The 21,517-nt window shown below is 42.0% G+C and overlaps 1 protein-coding gene across 3 annotated transcripts in view; it reads left to right on the top strand.

Moving 5' to 3' along the window:
• Window positions 1-21,517, top strand: part of LOC114654919 (aldo-keto reductase family 1 member B1-like) — a 227,614-nt gene that overhangs the window by 192,037 nt on the left and 14,060 nt on the right. For 2 of the 3 annotated variants that reach the window (XM_051929610.1, XM_028805780.2), the window contains 2 exons: window positions 1,789-1,871; window positions 8,523-8,713. In XM_051929610.1, the coding sequence (XP_051785570.1) occupies window positions 1,789-1,871; window positions 8,523-8,565 (126 nt within the window). In that variant the 3' untranslated portion in view covers window positions 8,566-8,713. Of the gene's footprint in view, window positions 1-1,788; window positions 1,872-8,522; window positions 8,714-21,517 lie in introns of those variants that run through there. The other variant, XR_007935383.1, reaches the window with a different exon arrangement.

The following is a 21,517-nucleotide window of genomic DNA, read 5'->3' as shown; positions in this document are numbered from 1 at the left end:
ATACTAAGACACACAGATGCATGCATACTGTATTTACATATAGTATTTAAGATAAAGGTTCAATGGTTGCAATTGGACTTTTGGACACTAGAGGGCACTGTTGCTCCTCAAACCTGACAACCAGACACTGAGGACAGAAGTTAAAAGCACTAAGAATTTTTTTAAATTCTTTTTTCTTCCTTTATAGTGCTCTCCACCACCACAACCATAAATAAATAAATACACAATATATTTATTGAATTTCTTTATTTCTCCTTCTCTTTTTTCTCCTCCACACCTCTCAGCAAGCGTTGTCCACCTTCCACCCGACTCTGGCTCGCTTCTGTGAGGTTGGTCCAGTTCATTTATAATGGCCAACCCAGAAGTACTTCTGGGCTTTTGCTCACGTGGCCTGCCAGCACTTCTGGGCTGAACGAAATCCTTGGCTCCTGTTAAGTCACAGCACGCCCTGGCGGCACCCAACAGGACTGAGACACAGAACTCCAAGTCCCAGGATGCCCTGTGGGAATCCAGGACAGCACTGTAAACCAAGGGAGCTGCCCTCTTGCATCTTGGGGGAGGCAGTGCCCTAAAAAAGCTGCCTTCCCCCATCCTTCTAGATCCGGGGCATCCCGGCTGGGTTGAGCTGCCAGCCATCTCTTACAGACTGTACATTTATCTATTTGAAAGGCCTCTTATAGATGAGTGTTACCCATTGTTATGCTTTTAAAGAAAATGAGACTCCCAGCAGTCAGCTCTTAAATATACTCAAATCTTTTTACAAGCCTAAATGTGTTATCTGGGCACAGGCAATGTATAATTGAAACACTATCTTATCTGTTCATCCGCTGCTCAGATGTACAGTAGATATTGTCTTAATCTCAGAAACACAGAAATACTCGGAAATATGAAAAATTGAGAAACAGAATTCTATGTGAATTCAGTTTCTTCTGTACATTTGTTGGTATCCACAAATTTATACAGCTATACAGTAGAAGTATAGGATTATCAGTCTTGCACAATATATAAATAGTAGAAGGCAATAGAAGGCATGTTTCTTGTGTTCTTAGCATTCTTATTGTAAATCTGTAAGCATCAAAAGCAGTAAGAACTTGTTTCTCATGTCCAGAATAACTTATTTAGGCATTTAGTTAAGCTTCGAGCTGAAGTGTGGCAGAGGTTGTATAGAAGCCTTATTTATCTTCATTGTCTTACATCACAAATTTTTAAATACACATGGCACATTCAGAGCTTATAATAATTTCTCCTCATAATTAAAAATCCACTATGAAGTTTTTTTTTTAAATTAGCCTCATACTCGACTTTTTATTCATATGATCACAACTTCTTGATCTGGTGCTTACTAAAGCTGTTATCTTTTTATTACAAAAGTCATATGTACAGTTCAGTTATTCTCCCCTTTTAAAATAGATGTTTTCTGAATTCATTTTTAAAATGCTTAGCTATTAAATGCTTATGTGTACATTTTCAAAATATTTATCCATTTATCGTTTTTCATAACATAGCAGCAAGTTTACTTTTAACCTGCAAGAAAGATAGGATCCTACTCTGGATAAGATGGTAATACACTGCATGGCACACAAATAAATCACTAGTTAGTCTGAAGTACAGTACTATCTACCTGCATAGTGTGGAAACTGTTTATTCACACACATAAGTAGAATATACACACACAGAAAGGCATCTCAGCCTTAGCAAAAGAAACTCCTCCACTGCACCACTGTGTGTGCTGTATATGAATCAGCCATTTGTTACTTAATTCTATTTATTATTGTTGAATTCCAACAGGTTTTTGACTTTGAACTTAGCAAGGAAGAAATGGAGACAATCCTGAGTTTTAACCGAAATTGGAGAGCTTGTCCAATGCGCATGTAAGTGTACCAAAAAAAATGAAACACTAAACTCTAGATTCTAAACTGAGTGCCTAGTTTGGTAAAATGTTTACTGTTAGCACAGTCACATGCATAAGTATTCATACCCTTAAAATATTTTGTAATGTTACTCAGTTGCAGATGATACATTTCTTTTTCTGGTCTGTTTCACCTTCTGACTTTATAATATCTTCTGATCAGTAACTTCTTACTTTGTTTCGAAATTATACTTTGAGCATGACAGTATCCCAGCAGCATTGAACATAAGGAGGTGAACAGTCCATTGCAGAGATCAGACACAAACACCCTCACAATCCTTAACACTGTGACGAGTTTGGAGTTGGCAGTTAATGTAATGCACCCATAAGTTGAGATAAACCTAAGCATATATGGAGAAAATGTGCAAACTCCACACAGATATGAACTGGGTATTAGGTTTCTTAAATACTCCCTGGTAATTGCATATTCCTTCATTGGAATGCATATTTTTTTTTTTTTTTTACTTTGGATGAGAAGTGATTTATTTTTCTCTTTTTGAGTATCTTTCATTTTCCTTAGAAATAGGAACTTTCTTTCCATTCAGCGTTGCATATCTCTTATAGCATTTTAATGTAGTGTCATCAGTCCATTTTGGAGTTATTGTCACATGTACACGGTACAATGAAATTCCTCTCTGTATGTTTGTATAACACCGAGCAGGCTGTCATTGTCTTTGCCTGGCAGCACAAATCTTTGTCCATTGGTTATGTGTAAGATAACATCACAAAATAACATGTAGTGATAAGCAAAACAGCAGAGTTTCCTTTCGCATACAGTTTCCTGAAATGTAAACTGTACATCTTTGTTTCGCATAGCTAAGAAACACAACTCACACTATTCTTAGACAAATCTAGTGAGACAATGACAATGTTATCTACATTATGAGAAGAAAATTCTGTACCTTCAGTGTTAAATGAGTTACAAAACACAATGGGAATTTTAGGCCCTGAGCTGGCATTGGTTTTGGGGTTACCTGCCCCCCCCCCCCAATTATAATGCCTATCCCCATATGCCATATACCCAATATTTTAAGTTGACAATGCACATGCAAAATGTTATATTCTATAGATAATCAATTATATTATTTTAATTATAGTGAAAGTCTTATCGATGTGGACTGGACGAAAAAGAATATACAACCTGTTAACTACCATAAGCAGACTATAAAATGATTTCAGTCATCTTCCTCCAAGAAGGGGCTTTTAAAGGCCGGAATTCTACAGTCCTATTTATTGTACAGAGATACATTTCTAAACCATAGATTGTGATTATCTATACTAATAAAAGGCAAAGCAAGCCCTCACTCACTCACTCACTCATCACTAATTCTCCAACTTCCCGTGTAGGTGGAAGGCTGAAATTTGGCAGGCTCATTCCTTACAGCTTACTTACAAAAGTTAGGTAGGTTTCATTTTGAAATTCAAAGCGTAACGGTCATAACTGGAACCTCTTTTTTGTCCATATACAGTAATGGACTGCAGCTCGCTGGCCGTGGGAGGCGGGGTTGCGGGGGTTGCGTATCACGTCATCACGCCTCCCACGTAATCACGTGAACTGACTGTGAAGGAGAAAGTACGGCCTTATACGGCGTTCGTTTATAAAACAGCGGACAGGCTGTGTAAAGGAGATTCACAAAAAAACAGATCCTTAACAAATTGTTATTGGTATATTTTCCCTCAATTTAAAAAGTTTTTCTTTTCTTCTTAATTAAAATTTAAAAGCAATACTTCACCGCTGCGAAGCCCCTCTAGCACTGACGTCCGAGGTTCGATTCCCGTAAGGGAGTGCAGTGAGTGTGTATGCCTGATGAGCCAAGAATTAGGGCGAAACACGTGTCACGTACTCTTTGCATTATTTGACAGTAAACTATTTTCAACCATTCTATGATCTGCTTCTCACAACTGAAGGCACTGTGGCTGATGTTAGCTGACTTGCTGGCCAACCATAAGCATTACCTGGTAGGTAACCACCCATACAATCAGATTGTGATTCAGACTACGAATGCCGTGAATGTAATTACCCCGATCTACATGCTAGAGAAAACCTCAATGAAGAAGAAACAGTGTGTAAGCATACATATTAACACATGTGCAATTAAACGTGTGCATTTACGGGGTGATTTCTCAGGCTTAAAAGCTCGCCTTTTATTAAAAAGGTAAATGCAAACTGTTTTCATTCTGAAGGGCACAAACCACGTTGGATTTCAGCCATTAAACGCGCAAAAATGTTGGTACAACAGATAAATAAGCGCAACATATTATCAGTTGTATTGTATGCTTACAATACATATAGAAATGTGTTAATCGTTAACTAATAGTATGGGATGGTGTTTTTCGACTCAGCTACAGATGCCAATGGAGACCAGAACTGCTTTGGAAAAATATGAATGCCTTGGGGCCAATCTGGAAGAAGGTAGCGCAGCGCATTGATTTAAACGATTCCATGTCTTGGTGGGTTTGTGTAGCTTATTGTCAATATCTTTACACCTGTTTTTAAGACTTATTGACTAAAACGGGCTTTCACGAAAAAACTTAGGGCTTTGCTACAGGATACACCCTCCACAAGTTAAGGAAGTAAAAATAAAGGTATATATTTCTGTTTTATTTAAACCTTTTAAGTTCGTATGCATAGCCCCATTTAGCTGTTTTAGTTTTTTTTTTTCTTTCTTCAGTAATATTTAATCTCCTTAAAGAAAAACAACATATGCATTTTACTTTTTTTGTATCTCTTTAGTAATATTTTAGTGTAAAAGGATAACCAGTATTTAAACCTTTTATGTTACTTTATAAAGTTATTTTACACAATGTTGAAAAATTAATAAGAAAGCTACATATTTTGGCAGCTGCTGCTTTAATTTTCAATGAAATGAAAAAAGCTCTCCAAGAGAAAACCTCAATGAAGAAGAAACAGTTTGCACTATCTAAAAAGGAGAAACCCTCATTTATAAAGGTTTGCTGCAGATGACTTAACTGAAAATAAATGAATAGTTCCTATGTGTATAATACATATTTACCTATTTGACTTATGCCTTTATTCCAGCAACTTGCAACATCTGAGGTACAATTTGTTACATTACTTTTGTTTTTTGCAGCACAGGTAGGTGAAGTGACTTCGTCAGGGTCACACAGTGGTGTCAGTACCAGGATTTGAACTGACAAGCTCCGGGTTTGCTGAAATATTACTGAAGAAAGAAAAAAAATGAAAACGGGCAAATGGGGCTATGCATACAAATGTCCATCCATCCATTATCCAACCTGCTATATCCTAAATACAGGAGCCAATCCCTGCCAACACAGGGCACAAGGCAGGAAACAAACCCTGGACAAGGTGCCAGCCCACCACAGGGCGCACACACCCACACACCAGGGACAATTTAAAATCGCCAATGCACCTAACCTGCATGTCTTTGGACTGTGGGAGGAAACCAGAGTACCCGGAGGAAACCCAGACAGACATGGGGAGAACATTCAAACTCCACGCAGGGAAGCGAACCCGGGTCTCCTAACTGGCACCTTTCACTGCGCCACCATGCCGCCCGCATACAAACTTAAAAGGTTTAAATAAAACAGAAATATATACCTTTATTTTTACTTCCTTAACTTGTGGAGGGTGTATCCTGTAGCAAAGCCCTAACTTTTTTCATGAAAGCCCCTTTCAGTCAATAAGCCTTAAAAACAGGTGTAAAGCTAAACTTGCAGCACCGCTATTCAATTACACTTGCCTAACGCCTCTCCTAAGGGGAGATACTGTGGGATCTGGGCATCAGTCAAAGCACCAATGACAGGCCCGATTAGAAAGCGGGAAGCTGTGATTTGCCGTCTCCCTCCCATGTAACAATCACAGCCCGTGTTACAACGCACTATGTATGTATGTGTATATATATATATGTATATGTGTGTGTGTATGTATGTGTGTATATGTATGTGTATATATACAGGGTATGTTGATATGTGTATATATATACAGTATATATATATATGTATATATATGTGGATGTGTATATGTATATATATATATATATATGTATATATGTATATGTATATATATGTTTACATAACCTCTTTAACACACTACTTCTCCGCTGCGAAGCGCGGGTATTTTGCTAGTGTTATATTGTGCTCCATTGTTTCACTCAGGAAAGCACAAGCAGTATGTTCGTTCCTTTTTCTGAGATGGACCAATTCCTAGTCAACTGAACAGACTGCAGTGATGGAACGACAAAAATATAGATTGTTTGGATTCATGCTAATGTGAAATATGTCACTAAATGAGCAGTAAAATGGCTCTACTTTCTAATTAGAGGAATATTTATGGTTATTTGCTAATTATGACTTTCCTATATTGAATTTTTGTTTACTCAAATTTTACTATTAAAACACAAAGAATAGATTTAATGTGGAATTAGCCTTTAGAAAAGGAAAGGCAGTGCTGAGGAAAAACTAAACAGGAAATATGCAGAAAAAACTCAAAAAAAAGCACTTCAGTCAAAGTCAAGTATAAAAACAAAAATTCTTAACCAAAACTCAGTCAAAGAAACAGACAAAACGTTCTACCACTCAATAATCAATATGCTACCTCCTACACTAAAAAAGATTTGTTTAGTAAATTCAGAAACTTTTATGAATCATAGAGTGTGCCACAATCCCAAGCCCTGATGTCACATGTCACTGCTACTGCCAGTCATGTGGTACTAAACTCCAAATGTAACCAACCACGTCTTCCTAGAAAAGCAACAAAATGGTGACAAATGCGACCCAATACAAAATATTGCAGCAGAAACAAAGAAAAATATTTTAACAATAATAAAACAAAATCCAAAGCAAAAAATGAGCACAAAGACAAAATTGTGGGAGTTCAAAACACCGGGCTTTTCTCCTGCATGTGGGCTTAGGCCTCACCATTGGTTAAGGCAGGACAGGTGAATTTTGGATGGATGGTGTGACAGATTAAGAAGTGAGACACTGGACAGATTATGGAGGATTCATTTTCTCTGCTTGTGAGCGGGTATGTGCTTTTACAATGGATGTGCTTTTTACGCAACTCATCCAGGAACCAAACAAACAAGATATTCATAGGAGCAATTGAGGTCTAGGTGACAAAATACAAAATTATTCTACTGCATCAGCCCCCAAATGGCCACATTTAGCACATTGTAAGCAAAGTGGAAGGTTAGACTTATTTCATATGTTGCAGTAATTTTTATCAGATCTACAGAAAGTTACCCATTGTAGTCTAATGAATCACTTCCTCTACAAGGCTTTAGGCATCGTAAAGAGTAAAGACTCGCAAGAATAAGCACCCCCAGGGTCTGTACAGATCATCCCTGGGGGTACAGTTTCACAGGCATTAGTACACTTGATTTTATCAATTTTGTAAATCAAGAATGAATAGGATTAGAAATGAGTACTTTAGAGGGTCAGCTCAGATTGGATGGTTTGGAGACAAAGTCAGAGAGGCGAGATTGCGTTGGTTTGGACATGTGCAGAGGAGAGATGAGGGGTATATTAGGAAAGGATGTTAAGGACAGAGCTGCCGGGAAAAAGGAAAACAGGAAGGCCTAAGAGGAGGTTCATGGATGTGGTGAGTGAAGACACGAAGATGATGGGTGCAACAGAACAAGATGTAGAGGACAGAAAGATATGGAAAAAGATGATCCGCTGTGGCAACCCCTACCGAAAGAAGATTGTAAATGTGTCTCACTCTAACTTAATTTCAGACAGTGTTTTAATAGTATGAAATGTTTTTATATTATTTTTTTTTCTCTGCACACTTTTCCCATAAATATACGAATTAGAAAATTTACTTTGATTTTGTTTTCCAGTTGATTTTTAGGCATACTTGGTGAAAAAGCACATGAAATACAGTTGAATTCAACATGAATTTTGTTCAGTCCTTACAGTTATTGTTTGCTTTAAGTGTCAATATAATAAACCCATTAAAATTCAGTAAGCCATCACAATTATACATCCCTCGGAAATATTCAAAATCCCTTTCTCCTCCAGACTACAGAAAGTTAAGAAAGGGAGAAGGGGATTTCTCAGAAGAATGTTGTCTGTCACAAAAGCTAACATGACAACAATAATCGAGCCGGTTCCCTGATTAACACAGAGACTGCTGATGGAGGTTAGCCTGAATGATGAAACACCATTTACCATACAATGCTGAGTTGTTCTGCATGTTATAAATGTAAGACAAACAATACTTCAGTTTCCCATAAAGTCATATTAACTTATCTGTAAAGTGTTTCACACAGCGTTCACTCAGAAAGGCACTATATAAGATAAAGATTGAATGGTACAGTATTACTAAATATTAGTATATGCTGCATAGATTTCCTAATATAGTTTTTTTTAGTTCACAAATAAACACTGAAGCTTAAGAACTTGCAAAAAAAAAAAGTTACTGTAAATGTCACACCAGGTTAGAAAGATTGAAACATAGTGCACAGGTCAGACATGCAGTATTCAGTGGTTCAGTGTGTAAGTATTATTAACAAGCAATCTTTTAAACAACTTAATAAAGGACTTCTCTTGAAAAACCTTCTTGCAGGCTGGGCTTCAGCTTGTCTTGTGATTGGGTGAAACAAAGTAATTTGTCTGTTTTTCCCTTCAGGGGTGTGGAACACAAAGATTATCCACATAACGAAGAATACTGAAAGAAGTCAACTTTTCAACCTTACTGGATAGTTCAACCTATTTGTGTAATTTTTAAAATATTTTTTTTTTCCATGTTTAATTGAAGAGAGTTGCTTGTTCCAAAGTCTTGAATGTAAATTTACTTAAGAATATAAATTATAAAAATTATTTCTTTTTTGTGATGCAGTTTTTATTTAATCCATTGGAATGCACTAAATAAATAAATGAATAAATCAAATGACCTTTAAAAGGTAAAAGTTATACACCTCTAACCACCATCTGTCCTGTGAGTAATGGTAAATATATAAAAAAAGAGAAAAATAATGGAGTAACAGGATTGTCTGTGAGGGAGGGGAGCAGGTACATCCCAGGCCATGACAGAGAGAAGATGGAGAAGCCTGACTATGTGGTAAAAATAAAAAAAAAATAAAAAAATCATCTTGTTGCCAATCTTGGACCACATAGCTACAAACCAGCGCAACTGCAGAAACCCACTTTAATGACGCAGGAACTGCATGATCTGTTCATCTACAAGGCAAAGAGTGTTCAACAAGGACCAATTTACAAAAAACAAAAAGAACTTCAGGCAGTTAGAAGAGACACAAGGGATTTCTAGCAAGAGGCCAAAGTGTCAGTGCTACCTAGGCAGAAACATCAGTGCTGTCCTACTTTATAGTACAATAATGTCTGGCTGGTTGATAGATAAATTGAACAGCAAGACCAGGATGCAAAACAAACACTAGTATTCATCAGTTTCACTATGGCATGCCAGTAGGAGGGAATGGGCCCATGAATTAAGTGGTTTGGGGCAGCCACCCGTATATTTGGTATCCTGGTTGCAAAGTCGCAAAATGTTATACAACACTGATGTGCACAAAACTGAGTACAAAACAGAACTGAGGGAATAAGGAAAAAGTGGAAGGGGAAGACAGGAAGTGAAGTCAGAGGGGTCGGGCTCATAAGGGTCTTCAGCTATAGGCTCGAGTCCAGACGTGACATCAAAGGGGCCGGTGCCGACAAGGTCTTCCTCCATAGGCTCAGACCCGAAAGTGACGTCAACAGGGCTGGGTGGAATCTCCTGTGGATGGTCTGCAGGAAAGTGAGAAAAAGAATCAGTGCACGCTGCCACATCCTGGTCTGACTCGGAATTGCCCATACTCAAGCCCTTTAGCTGCCTCCTGTGTGCACATGTGTGACCCGTGGATTCTACTACTTTTGCAGTGCCATCCACTGTAAAGGTGCATGGTCCGTGACAAGGGTGAATTCCCGGCCCAACAGGTAGTACCTCAGTTGCGTAATCGCCCATTTAACCGCCAAAGCCTCTCTCTCCACCGTCGCATACCTGGGCTCTTGTTCCAACAGTTTCTGGCTCAGGAACATGATGGGGTGTTCCACACCATCGACGCTTTGACTTAGCACAGCCCCCAGGGGCTGTCTGAAGCGTCTGTCTGGAGGATGAAAGTTTAAGAAACGTTAGGTGCTTTCAAAATATGTGCAGACGTAAGGGCCTGCTTCAAATCACTAAAAGCAGCGCCTGTCTTTTCAGTCCATACGACAATGTTTAGGTCCCTCTTCTTTGTCAAATCAGTCAAGGGTGCCGCTCTCTCCGAGAACAGGGGCACAAACTGGCGGTAGTACCTCGCCATTTCAGAATGGCATCCACTTTGGAGCACTGTGGCTTCACGGTACCCCGACCCACCAGGTAGCCTAAATACCTGGCTTCGCTCAATCCAAAGAAACATTTCTTGGGATTAATCCGAAGTCCGGCCTCACCAAGTGTCCGCAATATCGCTTTTACCTGCTGTAGGTGTTCCGTCCATGTGCTGGAATAGATGACCACCTCATCCAGGTAGGCAGCACTGTATGAGTTATGAGGCCTGAGCACTTTGTCCACCAGACGCTGGAAGGTTGACGGAGCCCCGTGTAACCTAAATGGAAGGACACGATACTGCCAGTGTCTGCTAGGGGTGCTAAACGCGGTCTTAACCTTTGCAGAGTCCGTAAAAGGAACCTGCCAGTACCCCTTTGTCATGTCCAGCGTGGTCAAATACTGAGCTTGTCCAAGCCTCTCGAGGAGGTCATCCACTCGTGGCATTGGATAAGCATCAAATTGGGAGACTTAAGTCAACGGAAGTCGTTGCAAAATCTCCAACTCCCGTCAGGTTTAGCAACCAAGGCAATGGGTCTGCACCAGGGGCTATGACTTTTCTTGATTACTCCTAGTTCCAGCATGTGCTTGATCTCAAGCTCCACTGCAGCTTTTTTTGCCTCGGGAAGACGATACGGACGTTCTCGGACTAAAACCCCAGGCTCTGTCACAATGTCGTGCTCAACCAGAGAAGCCCTTCCGGGGTTTTCACTCACTACCTCCAGGACAGATAACTGTTTCCAGCTCAAGTCACTGTCTAGGACTTAAATCTGCACCGAAGGCAAGGCTAGCTGTGTTAGCAAAGAGTGATGGACATGGCTCTGGTGAATACGTATTTTAAGAAGAGGGAGGAACATAGGGTGACAACAAGAGTGGAGTAAGATACACACAGGTCTTACATCCTATGCAGAAGAGTCAATCTGAAGGAGATTGAAGACTGCAAAGTAGTGGCAGGGGAAAGTTTAGTTAAGCAGCATAGGATGATGGTCTGTAGGATGACGTTGGAGATCAAGAAGCGGAAGAGAGTGAGGGCAGAGCCAAGGATCAAATGGTGGAAGTTGAAAAAAGGAAGACTGCAAGGTTGAGTTTAGGGAGGAGGTGAGACAGGCACTGGGTGGCAGTGAAGAGTTACCAGACAGCTGGGAAACTACGGCAGATGTAGTAAGGGTGACAGTAAGAAGGGTGCTTAGTGTGACATCTGGAAAAAGGAAGGAGGAAAAGGAAACCTGGTGGTGGAATGAGGAAATACAGGTGAGTATACAGAGGAAGAGGATGGAAAAGAAGTGGGATAGTAAGAGAGATGCAGAAAGTAGACAAGAGTACAAAGAGATAAGGCGCAAGGTGAAGAGAGAGGTGGCGAAGGCTAAAGAAAAGGCATATGGTGAGTTGTATGAAAGGTTGGACACTAAGGAGGGAGAAAAGGATCTGCACCTATTGGCTAGACAGAGGGACCAAGCTGGGAAAGATGTGCAGCAGGTTAGTGTGATAAAGGATAAAGATGGAATGGTGCTCACAAGCGAGGACAGCGTTTTGAGTAGATGGAAAGAGTACTTTGTGTGGCTGATGAATGAAGATACCTTGAGAGAGAAGAGGTTGGATGATGTGGAGATAGTGAATCAGGAAGTGCTACGGATTAGCAAGGAGGAAGTAAGGACAGCTATGAAAAATGGAAAGGTCGTTGGACCAGATGACATACCTATGGAAGCATGGATGTGTTTAGGAGAGATGGCAGTGGAGTTTTTAACCAGATTGTTTAATGGAATCTTGGAAAGTGAGAGGATGCCTGAGGAGTGGAGAAGAAGTGTACTGGTGCCGATATTTAAGAATAAGGGGGATGTGCAGGACTGCAGTAACTACAGGGGAATAAAACTGATGAGCCACAGCATGAAGTTATGGGAAAGAGTAGTGGAAGCTAGGTTAAGAAGTGAGGTGATGATTATTGAGCAGCAGTATGGTTTCATGCCAAGAAAGAGCACCACAGATACAATGTTTGCTCTGAGGATGTTGATGGAGAAGTTTAGAGAAGGCCAGAAGGAGTTGCATTGCGTCTTTGTGGACCTGGAGAAACCATATGACAGGGTGCCTCGAGAGGAGCTATGGTATTGTATGAGGAAGACAGGAGTGGCAGAGAAGTACGTAAGAGTTGAACAAGATATGTACGAGGGAAGTGTGACAGTGGTGAGGTCTGCAGTAGGAACGACTGATGCCTTGGAGGTGGGATTACATCAGGGATCAGCTCTGAGCCCTTTCTTATTTGCAATGGTGATGGACAGGCTGACAGACGAGATTAGACAGGAGTCCCCATGGACTATGATGTTTGCTGATGACATTGTGATCTGTAGCAATAGTAGGGAGCAGGTTGAGGAGACCCTGGAGAGGTGGAGATATGCTCTAGAGAGGAGAGGAATGAAGGTCAGTAGGAACAAAACAGAATACATGTGTGTCAATGAGAGGGAGGTCGGTGGAATGGTGAGGATGCAGGAGTAGACTTGGTGAAGGTGGATGAGTTTAAATACTTGGGATCAACAGTACAGAGCAATGGGGATTGTGGAAGAGAGGTGAAGAAGAGAGTGCAGGCAGGGTGGAATGGGTGGAGAAGAGTGTCAGGAGTAATTTGTGACAGATGGGTATCAGCAAGAGTGAAAGGGAAGGTCTACAGGACGGTAGTGAGACCAGCTATGTTATATGGGTTGGAGACGGTGGCACTGACCAGAAAGCAGGAGACAGAGCTGGAGGTGGCAGAGTTAAAGATGCTAAGATTTGCACTGGGTGTGATGAGGATGAACAGGAATAGAAATGAGTACATTAGACGGTCAGCTCATGTTGGACGGTTGGGAGACAAAGTCAGAGAGGCGAGATTGCGTTGGTTTGGACATGTGCAGAAGAGAGATGCTGGATATACTGGGAGAAGGATGCTAAGGACAGAGCTGCCAGGGAAGAGGAAAAGAGGAAGGCCTAAGCGAAGGTTTATGGATGTGGTGAGAGAGGACATACAGATGATGGGTGTAACAGAACAAGATGCAGAGGACAGAAACATATGGAAGAAGATAATCCGATGTGGCAACCCCTAACAGGAGCAGCCGAAAGAAGAAGAAAAAGAATCTATAAGGACTAAAATTTACTTGTGTAAATTGGGTCGGCCGCTCTGGGTTGAACCTCCACTTTCTCACTTTATTCATCTGCCAGTCTGGGGCACCCCTAGGTGGAACTCAGGGCTCTGCGTTCACAGGGAGGCAGGCACTCTCCCCCGAGAGAGCATAACAAGCTCACTTTGCCTCCCCCATCTGGAGCAGCCCAATTCTGTGAGCCCCTCCCGCACACTCCCTGGCCTGCCCAGGCTGTCCAGCTAAGTGTGCCAGGAGCGGAGCCCATACCGCATCTCTCCAAAACGCGGGACACCCACCCTGCCTGAAAACTCGGCCACGGTATGCTCTCACCTGGGTACGTTGCAGGTCCTGTCCCCTACTCTTCCGGGATCCAACCATCCTGCCGACTACGCCAATGTCAGAAACTCCACTCAGACTCATAGCAAGGTTTGGGGCAGCCACCCGTATATATGGTATCCTGGCTGCAAAGTCACAAAATGTTATACAGCACTGATGTGCACAAAACAGAGTCCAAAACAGAACTGAGGGAATAAGGAAAAGGTGGAGGCTTTTAAAAGGGATGACAGGAAGTGAAGTCAGAGGGGTTGGGCTCATAAGGGTCTTCAGCTATAGGCTCGAGACCGGATATGACATCAAAGGGGCCGAAGCCGACAAGGTCTTCCTGTATTGGTCTGCAGGAAAGCGAGAAAAAGAATCAGTGCACTCTGCCACATCCTAGTCTGGCTTGGAATTGCCCTTACTCAAACCCTTTAGTTGCCTCCCATGCGCACGTGTGTGACAATACAGAGCAGTCTCTTCTGACTCTTTAAATTGGAATTGAACAATTTCAGTTCCTACACTGGTCACTAGAATCCAATAGCCTTTTACCCCCTGTAAGTTAACATGAGATAGATCTTTCTTGCTATAACTAAGATACAGTGTATTGAGTCAGTTGTTATTTAGAACAGGTCCCAGCACTTGCAGGGTGTGAAAGACCCATTTACAGAATTAAAATGGTATAGGCATACAGTTTTCTAACCGTTTAGAAATGGTTCAACTGCATAAACAAAGTTAAAGAAATGAAACGGGCATCTTGGTAAGAATTGTAAAGAAAGAATGAAATGTCAGATTCTTAGTAGCACCCAGATATCTTGCACATCAAAAAAAGAGGATGGAGCAACATCAACTGAAAGGGAAACCGAGAAGGGAACTTGTGTCGTCACTGGGGACAGTGAAGAGTGTACACTGTATGTGGTTCCCGTTAAGGTAAAATCTAAGAAGAGTGAAAGGTATATAAAAACATACGCCTTTATAGATCCCCTTGGTACAATAAAAATTTGTACTGAAACACTTCAGAGACAGTTAAACCTTCAAGGGAGAAGAACACAAGTATTCCTCAAAAATTTGAGTAACTATGATGATGATTCAAAAATGCTAACTAAATGCTCTGTCTTGTCAGATTTTCAAGTCTGTGGTCTGAATGATGATGAATATATTGATTTGTCAAAGGTTTATATGCAGGTCTCCATCGCAGTGAACAGAGAAAGTATTCCACTACAAGACGATATCGGTAAGTAGGCATATCTAAGCGAATCATACCTAGCCAAGGAGATGGATCTCATGCTGTGAAGACTGCTCTTGGATAGGTGGTCGTTGGGCCATACAAAGAGATAGATCACCACGCAAAACATTCAATCAATCGTGTGTCAATGTCAGAAATTGAGGATATGCTGCTGCAATAGTATAACCCACATTTTCCAGAGCGTAGCTGTGAAGAGAAAGGAAATGTTGCAGGAGGACATCAAGTTCATGCACATAGCCTCCGAATCTACGAGTCTGGTAGGTGGCCACTATTGCTCAAATTTGCCTTTGAAGAATGAAACACTTAAAATGCAGAATAATCGCTATATTGCTGAACAGTGCACTATTGGGCTCAAAATAAAACTGAGCAAAAATTTAGGTTTCCACAAAGACTATAAATATAAAGCCTTCTTGAAAGACACTGTTGAGAAGGGTTACGATGTCGAAGTACCTGAAGAAAGCCCGAAATGCAATGAATGCAGGGTGTGGTATATCTCACATCACAGTGTGTATCATCCAAAGAAAAATAAGATTCAAGTAGTCTTTGACTGTACAGCCACCTACCAGGGGACTTCACTTAATGAACAATTATTAAAAGGTCCTGCCCTAACTAACATTCTCATTGGCGTCCTTACAAGATTCATAAAGGAGCCAGTAGCATTAATGGCAGACATTAAGTCAAAGTTCTACCAAGTTAAAGTCCCAGATAAAGACACTGATCTCTTATGCTTTTTATGGTGGCCTGAAGGTAATCTAAGAAAAGACCTGTAAGAATTCAAAATGACAGTACATCTTTTTGGTGCTACTTCTTCACCCAATTGTGCTTCCTTTGCTTTATGTAGAACAGCTGAACATTTTCTGAGGAAGCTGTTAACACCATACTCAATAATTTCTATGTGGATGACTGCTTAAAGTCGGTGGCAACAGAAGACCAAAGTATAAAGCTGGCAAAGGACCTCCAAGCTCTTTGCCTCAATGAAGGATCCCATTTGACCAAGTGGGTGAGTAACAACAGAGCAGTTTTATTGTCTAATCCTGAAGAAGACAGAGCTCTTGAACAAATGGACTTAGTACAGTCTGCTTCCGACAGAACGTGCCCTGGGCGTCCAGTGGTGTATAGAAATAGACAGTTTCAAATTTCAGATTAAGTTACAAAACAAGCCCACTACAAGGCATGGTATTCTGTCTGTTGTTAGCTCAGTTTATGATCCTCTTGGCTTTCTAGCACCCACCGTACTGCCAGCAAAACTAATCTTAAGAGACTTGTGCAAAGATAAATGTGGGTGGGATGAAGAAGTGGAAGTCAAACACATTCAGAAATGGAAAAAATGGATACATGACTTGCAGCTGCTAGCAAACTGCAATATTGACAGATGCAACAAACCTGTACAGTTTGGAAACAAAATCAGCACAAACGCAATGCACTATTTTGCAGATGGATATGGCACTGTCACATACCTTGTCTTGACCAATGAAGAAGGCACAAGGCAAGTCAAGAGTTGCACCATTGAAGCAGGTCACGATTCCAAGACTGGAGCTAACAGCAACTGTTGTGGCAGTCAAAATGGACAAAATGCTAAAAAGTGAGCTTACTACAAGAATCTACATTTTAGACAGACAGCACCACGGTGCTAAAATACATTTCAAACGAAAGCATTAGACTCAAGACCTTTGTTGCCAACAGAATCTCAGTGATCAGAGATCATTCACAGCCCTCACAGTGGAGGTATGTCACATCTGCCCTTAATCCTGCTGATCAAGCATCCAGAGGGCTAAGCATAGAAAACTTTCTCAAAAGCACCACATGGTCATAAGGTCCTAGTTTCTTATTGAAATCCGAACACGAGTGGTCAAAAAAACAGATTCAACTGATCGATTCACACTTTGGAGATGATCCAGAAGTTAAAACATGTGCAGTCATCATGACAAGAATAGATGAGATGACTGAACCCATCAACAGACTAATTCAATAGAGTCCAGCTGCAGTCAGGACAATTTTAGGCCTTGGACAGATTCAGCGACCCGAGACATTCTGAGGCCCCGTAAGATGACACCCGTCAGCTGCATCTCGTTTGACTCCACCCACTTTCCACACCCCTACCCTCGTGTTACCAGTAAACTTTTGTGCCGAATGTTCTATTATAGTAATGGTGGCAAACGGAACGTGTGTGCAAAAAAATATCTATTATAAATTAAAAAAAGCTTTGCCAGGATAAACTGTGCTAATATAATAAACGTCTCTTTGTACTTGCAGCAAGATCGCGAGCCATTCCCAATGGCTATGCAAAGCTGCTTAGCTAACAGAGAAGGTCTTAGCTGGGCGGCTCAACTTTATACCTGTTCGTGCTTCTGAGGGCGAGTGCGTCATTCCTCTGATGCATAAATTCTGCCCCAATTAATCCATCCATCCATCCATTTTCCAACCCGCTGAATCCTAACTACAGGGTTACAGGGGTCTGCCGGAGCCAATCCCAGCAATATTAACATTTTTTACACCAGTAATAATACAGTACTAATGATATAACACAGAAAGGACCACAAAGACAGTAATCTAAAGAGCTCCTAAAGCTTGTAGTATTGCATATTTTGACTGTTTACACAAATACGATTTATTCGATTCGGTGTCTATAAGAATATGTAGTGTTAATCGTAGCTGAGTGCAGCATATAATGTATTCTTCTTTGTCTTCTTCCTTAGCATTTCCCATTTTTATAGGGGGTCAATCTTCTGATTACCAGTTGTCATGCGTGTGCGTCTGAGGATCTCCATGAGGGCTCATTTAAGGTAAATGGTAACCCACCAGGGCGAGAGGGGGTGCTGTCGCTAAACTTGTTCCCTTTTTCCCCACAGCTTGCAGAAACCTCCCAGGGAAGGAAATTAGCTCCGCCCCTTCCAGTCCTCCCATTATAAAAAGACCGGGTGCCTCCACTAAGATGGCTTGACTTGATGAGACCAGTTCCGGAGAGTGAAAATTCTGGAAAAGCCATCCATTGTTTTGTTTGCTGAAACTAAATGCTGCAGTAGTTTTTGTTTTGTTCTCACTTGTCTTATGTTGAGTGTTACAAGATGGCACCTGTTTAAGTTTGAGAAATTGGAAAGAATTAAAAGGGACTACAGTGGAACCTCAGTTCACGACCTTAATTCGCTCCAAACCTCTGGTCGTAAACTGATTTGGTCGTGAACCGAAGCAATTTCCCCCATAGGATTGTATGTAAATACAATTAATCCGTTCCAGACCATACGAACTGTATGTAAATATATATTTTTTAAAGATTTTTAAGCACAAATATAGTTAATTACACCATAGAATGCACAGTGTAATAGTAAACTAATGTATAAACATTGAATAACACTGACAAACACCCAGGCTCCCTGCTCAGCTGCACGCGCAGGCTCTCTCTCTCTCTCTCAGCTGCACACGACACACACACAAACCTCGGGCAAGGCGCCAGCCCACCGCAGGGCACTCACACACCAAGCACACGCTAAGGACAATTTAGAATCGCCAATACACCTAACCTGCATGTCTTTGGACTGTGGGAGGAAACTAGACCACCCGGAGGAAACCCACGCAGACACGGTGAGAACATGCAAACTCCACGCAGGGAGGACCCGGGAAGCGAACCCGGGTCTCCTAACTGCAAGGCAGCAGCGCTACCCACTGCGCCACCGTGCCGCTGAAAGACCCATTTACAGCATGAAAAATGGGATAGGCATACAGTTTTCTGATTGTTTAGAAATGGTTCAACTCCATCCATCCATTTTCCAACCCGCTGAATCCGAACACAGGGTCACGGGGGTCAGCTGGAGCCAATCCCAGCCAACACAGGGCACAAGGCAGGGAACCAATCCAGGGCAGGGTGCCAACCCACCGCAGGACACACACAAACACACCCACACACTAGGGCCAATTTAGAATCGCCAATCCACCTAACCTGCATGTCTTTGGACTGTGGGAGGAAACCGGAGCGCCCGGAGGAAACCCACGCAGACACGGGGAGAACATGCAAACTCCACACAGGGAGGACCCGGGAAGCGAACCCGGGTCCCCAGGTCTCCCAACTGCGAGGCAGCAGCGCTACCCACTGCGCCACCGTGCCGCTGAAAGACCCATTTACAGCATGAAAAATGGGATAGGCATACAGTTTTCTGATTGTTTAGAAATGGTTCAACTGCATAAGCAAATTTTTAAAAATGAAACAAGATTTTTAAGCTTTAAACAGAAGTTTTCTTAAACAAGAACTTCCATCCATCCATTTTCCAACCCGCTGAATCCAAACACAGGGTCACGGGGGTCCGCTGGAGCCAATCCCAGCCAACACAGGGCACAAGGCAGGAACCAATCCCGGGCAGGGTGCCAACTAAACAAGAACTTTTCTTTCTCTATTTTGTGAGTACTGTTTTATTTTGAATTTTACTTGAGTATTTAAATGAAGATATTTTGTCTGTGAAATCATTTCAAAGCGTCAGGCTATTGCGGAATCCCATTTTGCATACTAGAGCTGCTGAACTTTGGTAATTTTTGGTAAAGCCAGCTACACTGGTGAGGTCCCAGGCATGAGAAGCAACTTTCTGCAAGTGACCCCGCCACTCTGCTCACACCTAAGCAACATTGTTCCTTGGTGCGTTTTTGGCTATGATCTCATGTGCAGTAGTACTCCTGTCAGTTTGATATCTGGTAGGCTTCCCCAGCTGGGGTCATCTGCTGTGTGTTAAACAGATGTTTGGGAAAGATAGCCATAGGTGGGTGGGGGTTCACTCCACAGCACTGAGGCATGACCTTGGTATTGCAGAGCTTCTGGGTGTAGTTCTAAAAACAGATGTCCTTCTATTCCAATTCAATGAGGAAATGCTCTATAGGTAGAAGGGTAGGTCAAACGCATGCTGAAGTGTTTCTCTACCAAGCCTTGATAGGCATCAGGAAGAGGAAGTTCCTTGTGCCTTCCTTCCTTCCTATCTAGATTGACTGCCCTGGCTATGGTACAGCCTCCTGCTCAATGAGACTGGGCTGGCTGCTTGCAGGTGGCTTTCCCGTCTGCTGGATGTACAACACTTCCGTTTTTGTGGAAATGCTTGCAGTTTCATTTCTTAACGTTACATAAAATCAAGGTATGCAATAAATAAGCAAGGGCAAATGTTCAAATCAGTCAGGGACATTTATTAAGTGTACAAAATTTTATTCAAATTTTTCATTCATCAGAGTTGCCAGCTTTTGCTCATACTGTATAGCAGCCAATCTGTGCCAATCCTTCCGATTCAGAATACCAGTCACTCTGTGCAAGTCAACAAGTCTGCCTCCAGCAAAACAACCCCAGACCATCACACTTCCTTCTCCATGCTTGACAGTTGGTGTCACACACCGAGGAACCATCCTTTCACAAGCTCAACGGCGTACACACACCCTGCCTGATGAACTGAAGATTTTAAATTTGGATTCATCGGCCCGTTAGGCTTCCTTTACAAGATGAACAGATCTTGTCATTTTAATCGGAGTATGTTACTGCAACCTGAGATTACAGAGGGTTTGGATCAAAGTCTGACCTATGTGGACTTTCCCAGTTTATGTGTTGGTTTTTCTCCCTGTCAAAATGGGCACAGAATAATATTTTAATCCTTAATACTTGTGAATGTTTCTATATATGTTTTAATATGTCCAAATAGTTAGTCAGTAAAGGGAGATGGAGTAGTGAGCCACTAGTTGTAGGGATGTGCAAAGTCAGTCCTGTTTTTCATCCAATTTAATTTAATTAGAAACCAGTACTTGCCCATCACATATTGCATTTAATTGTATGGTTTGTTAGTGTTTTCATTCTGCCATGTCTTTAATGGAAAGCGATTCCTGAGAATAGGGTAAAGTCGACATTTGCAAAACAAACGTTAAAACTTACCCGTTAACGACATTAAGTGCGGGGTGTGCTTTCGCAGTCATTTTAACTGTCTTTGGCAGGTTCACGCATCGGGACACCGGTGACGGGTCGGGCGCGTCTCCAGGTCAAGCCGTCATAAAGGCGGTCGTTTCTTTAGTCCTACAGTTGGCCAAGAAACGTGCATGCATTCCTTAGTGTGAGGATGGAATTCCCAAGAAGAAACTTACTTTCGTAGTGCGCATCGGCTTTTCCGAGGGAGCGTGTTGGGATGCGCTCCCGTTCACGCTCGCGAGGCTGCTAGCTCTATTTATTACATGCCTTGCAAAGGTTGAGAGGAGCACCTGTGCAGAAAGCACCTGCGTCAGTCGCAATTGGTGAAAGGGAGCAACGTGCCGCGTGATTGGTTAAAGATTTGTTCCCCACTATAACAGACACTTCCTGCCTCTCAAGGATCGTCTTTAGACTCTGTTGTGTGGTTAGTATCTATATATATAATTCACTAAGCCGCCGCCAGCGCAAGCAAGACACCCATGAAAGCACGCAGGATGAAGCCACGCCCACCAACTCTAATTCCATTGGATATGACGAAAACTCGCAGAGCCACGCCCACCAACTCGGACGCAGCAACTCACAAAACACGGCGTCATTCGCGTTTGTCTCTGCTACAGTCCACATGCACCTCTGAGCCACGTTGACTTTTCATTATTCTTTTCGGTTACGACGCACGACCGCATCCACCACCGCAAACTGTTTTACACGCCATGGTCTTAGAGTTGGTGGGCGGGTCTCT

This window comes from Erpetoichthys calabaricus, chromosome 1 (assembly GCF_900747795.2).
Source record: "Erpetoichthys calabaricus chromosome 1, fErpCal1.3, whole genome shotgun sequence".
Classification (NCBI taxonomy): Eukaryota; Metazoa; Chordata; class Cladistia; order Polypteriformes; family Polypteridae; genus Erpetoichthys; species Erpetoichthys calabaricus.
The sequence above is the reverse complement of the archived record's forward strand: the minus strand, read 5'-3'. Positions and strand labels throughout refer to the sequence as shown.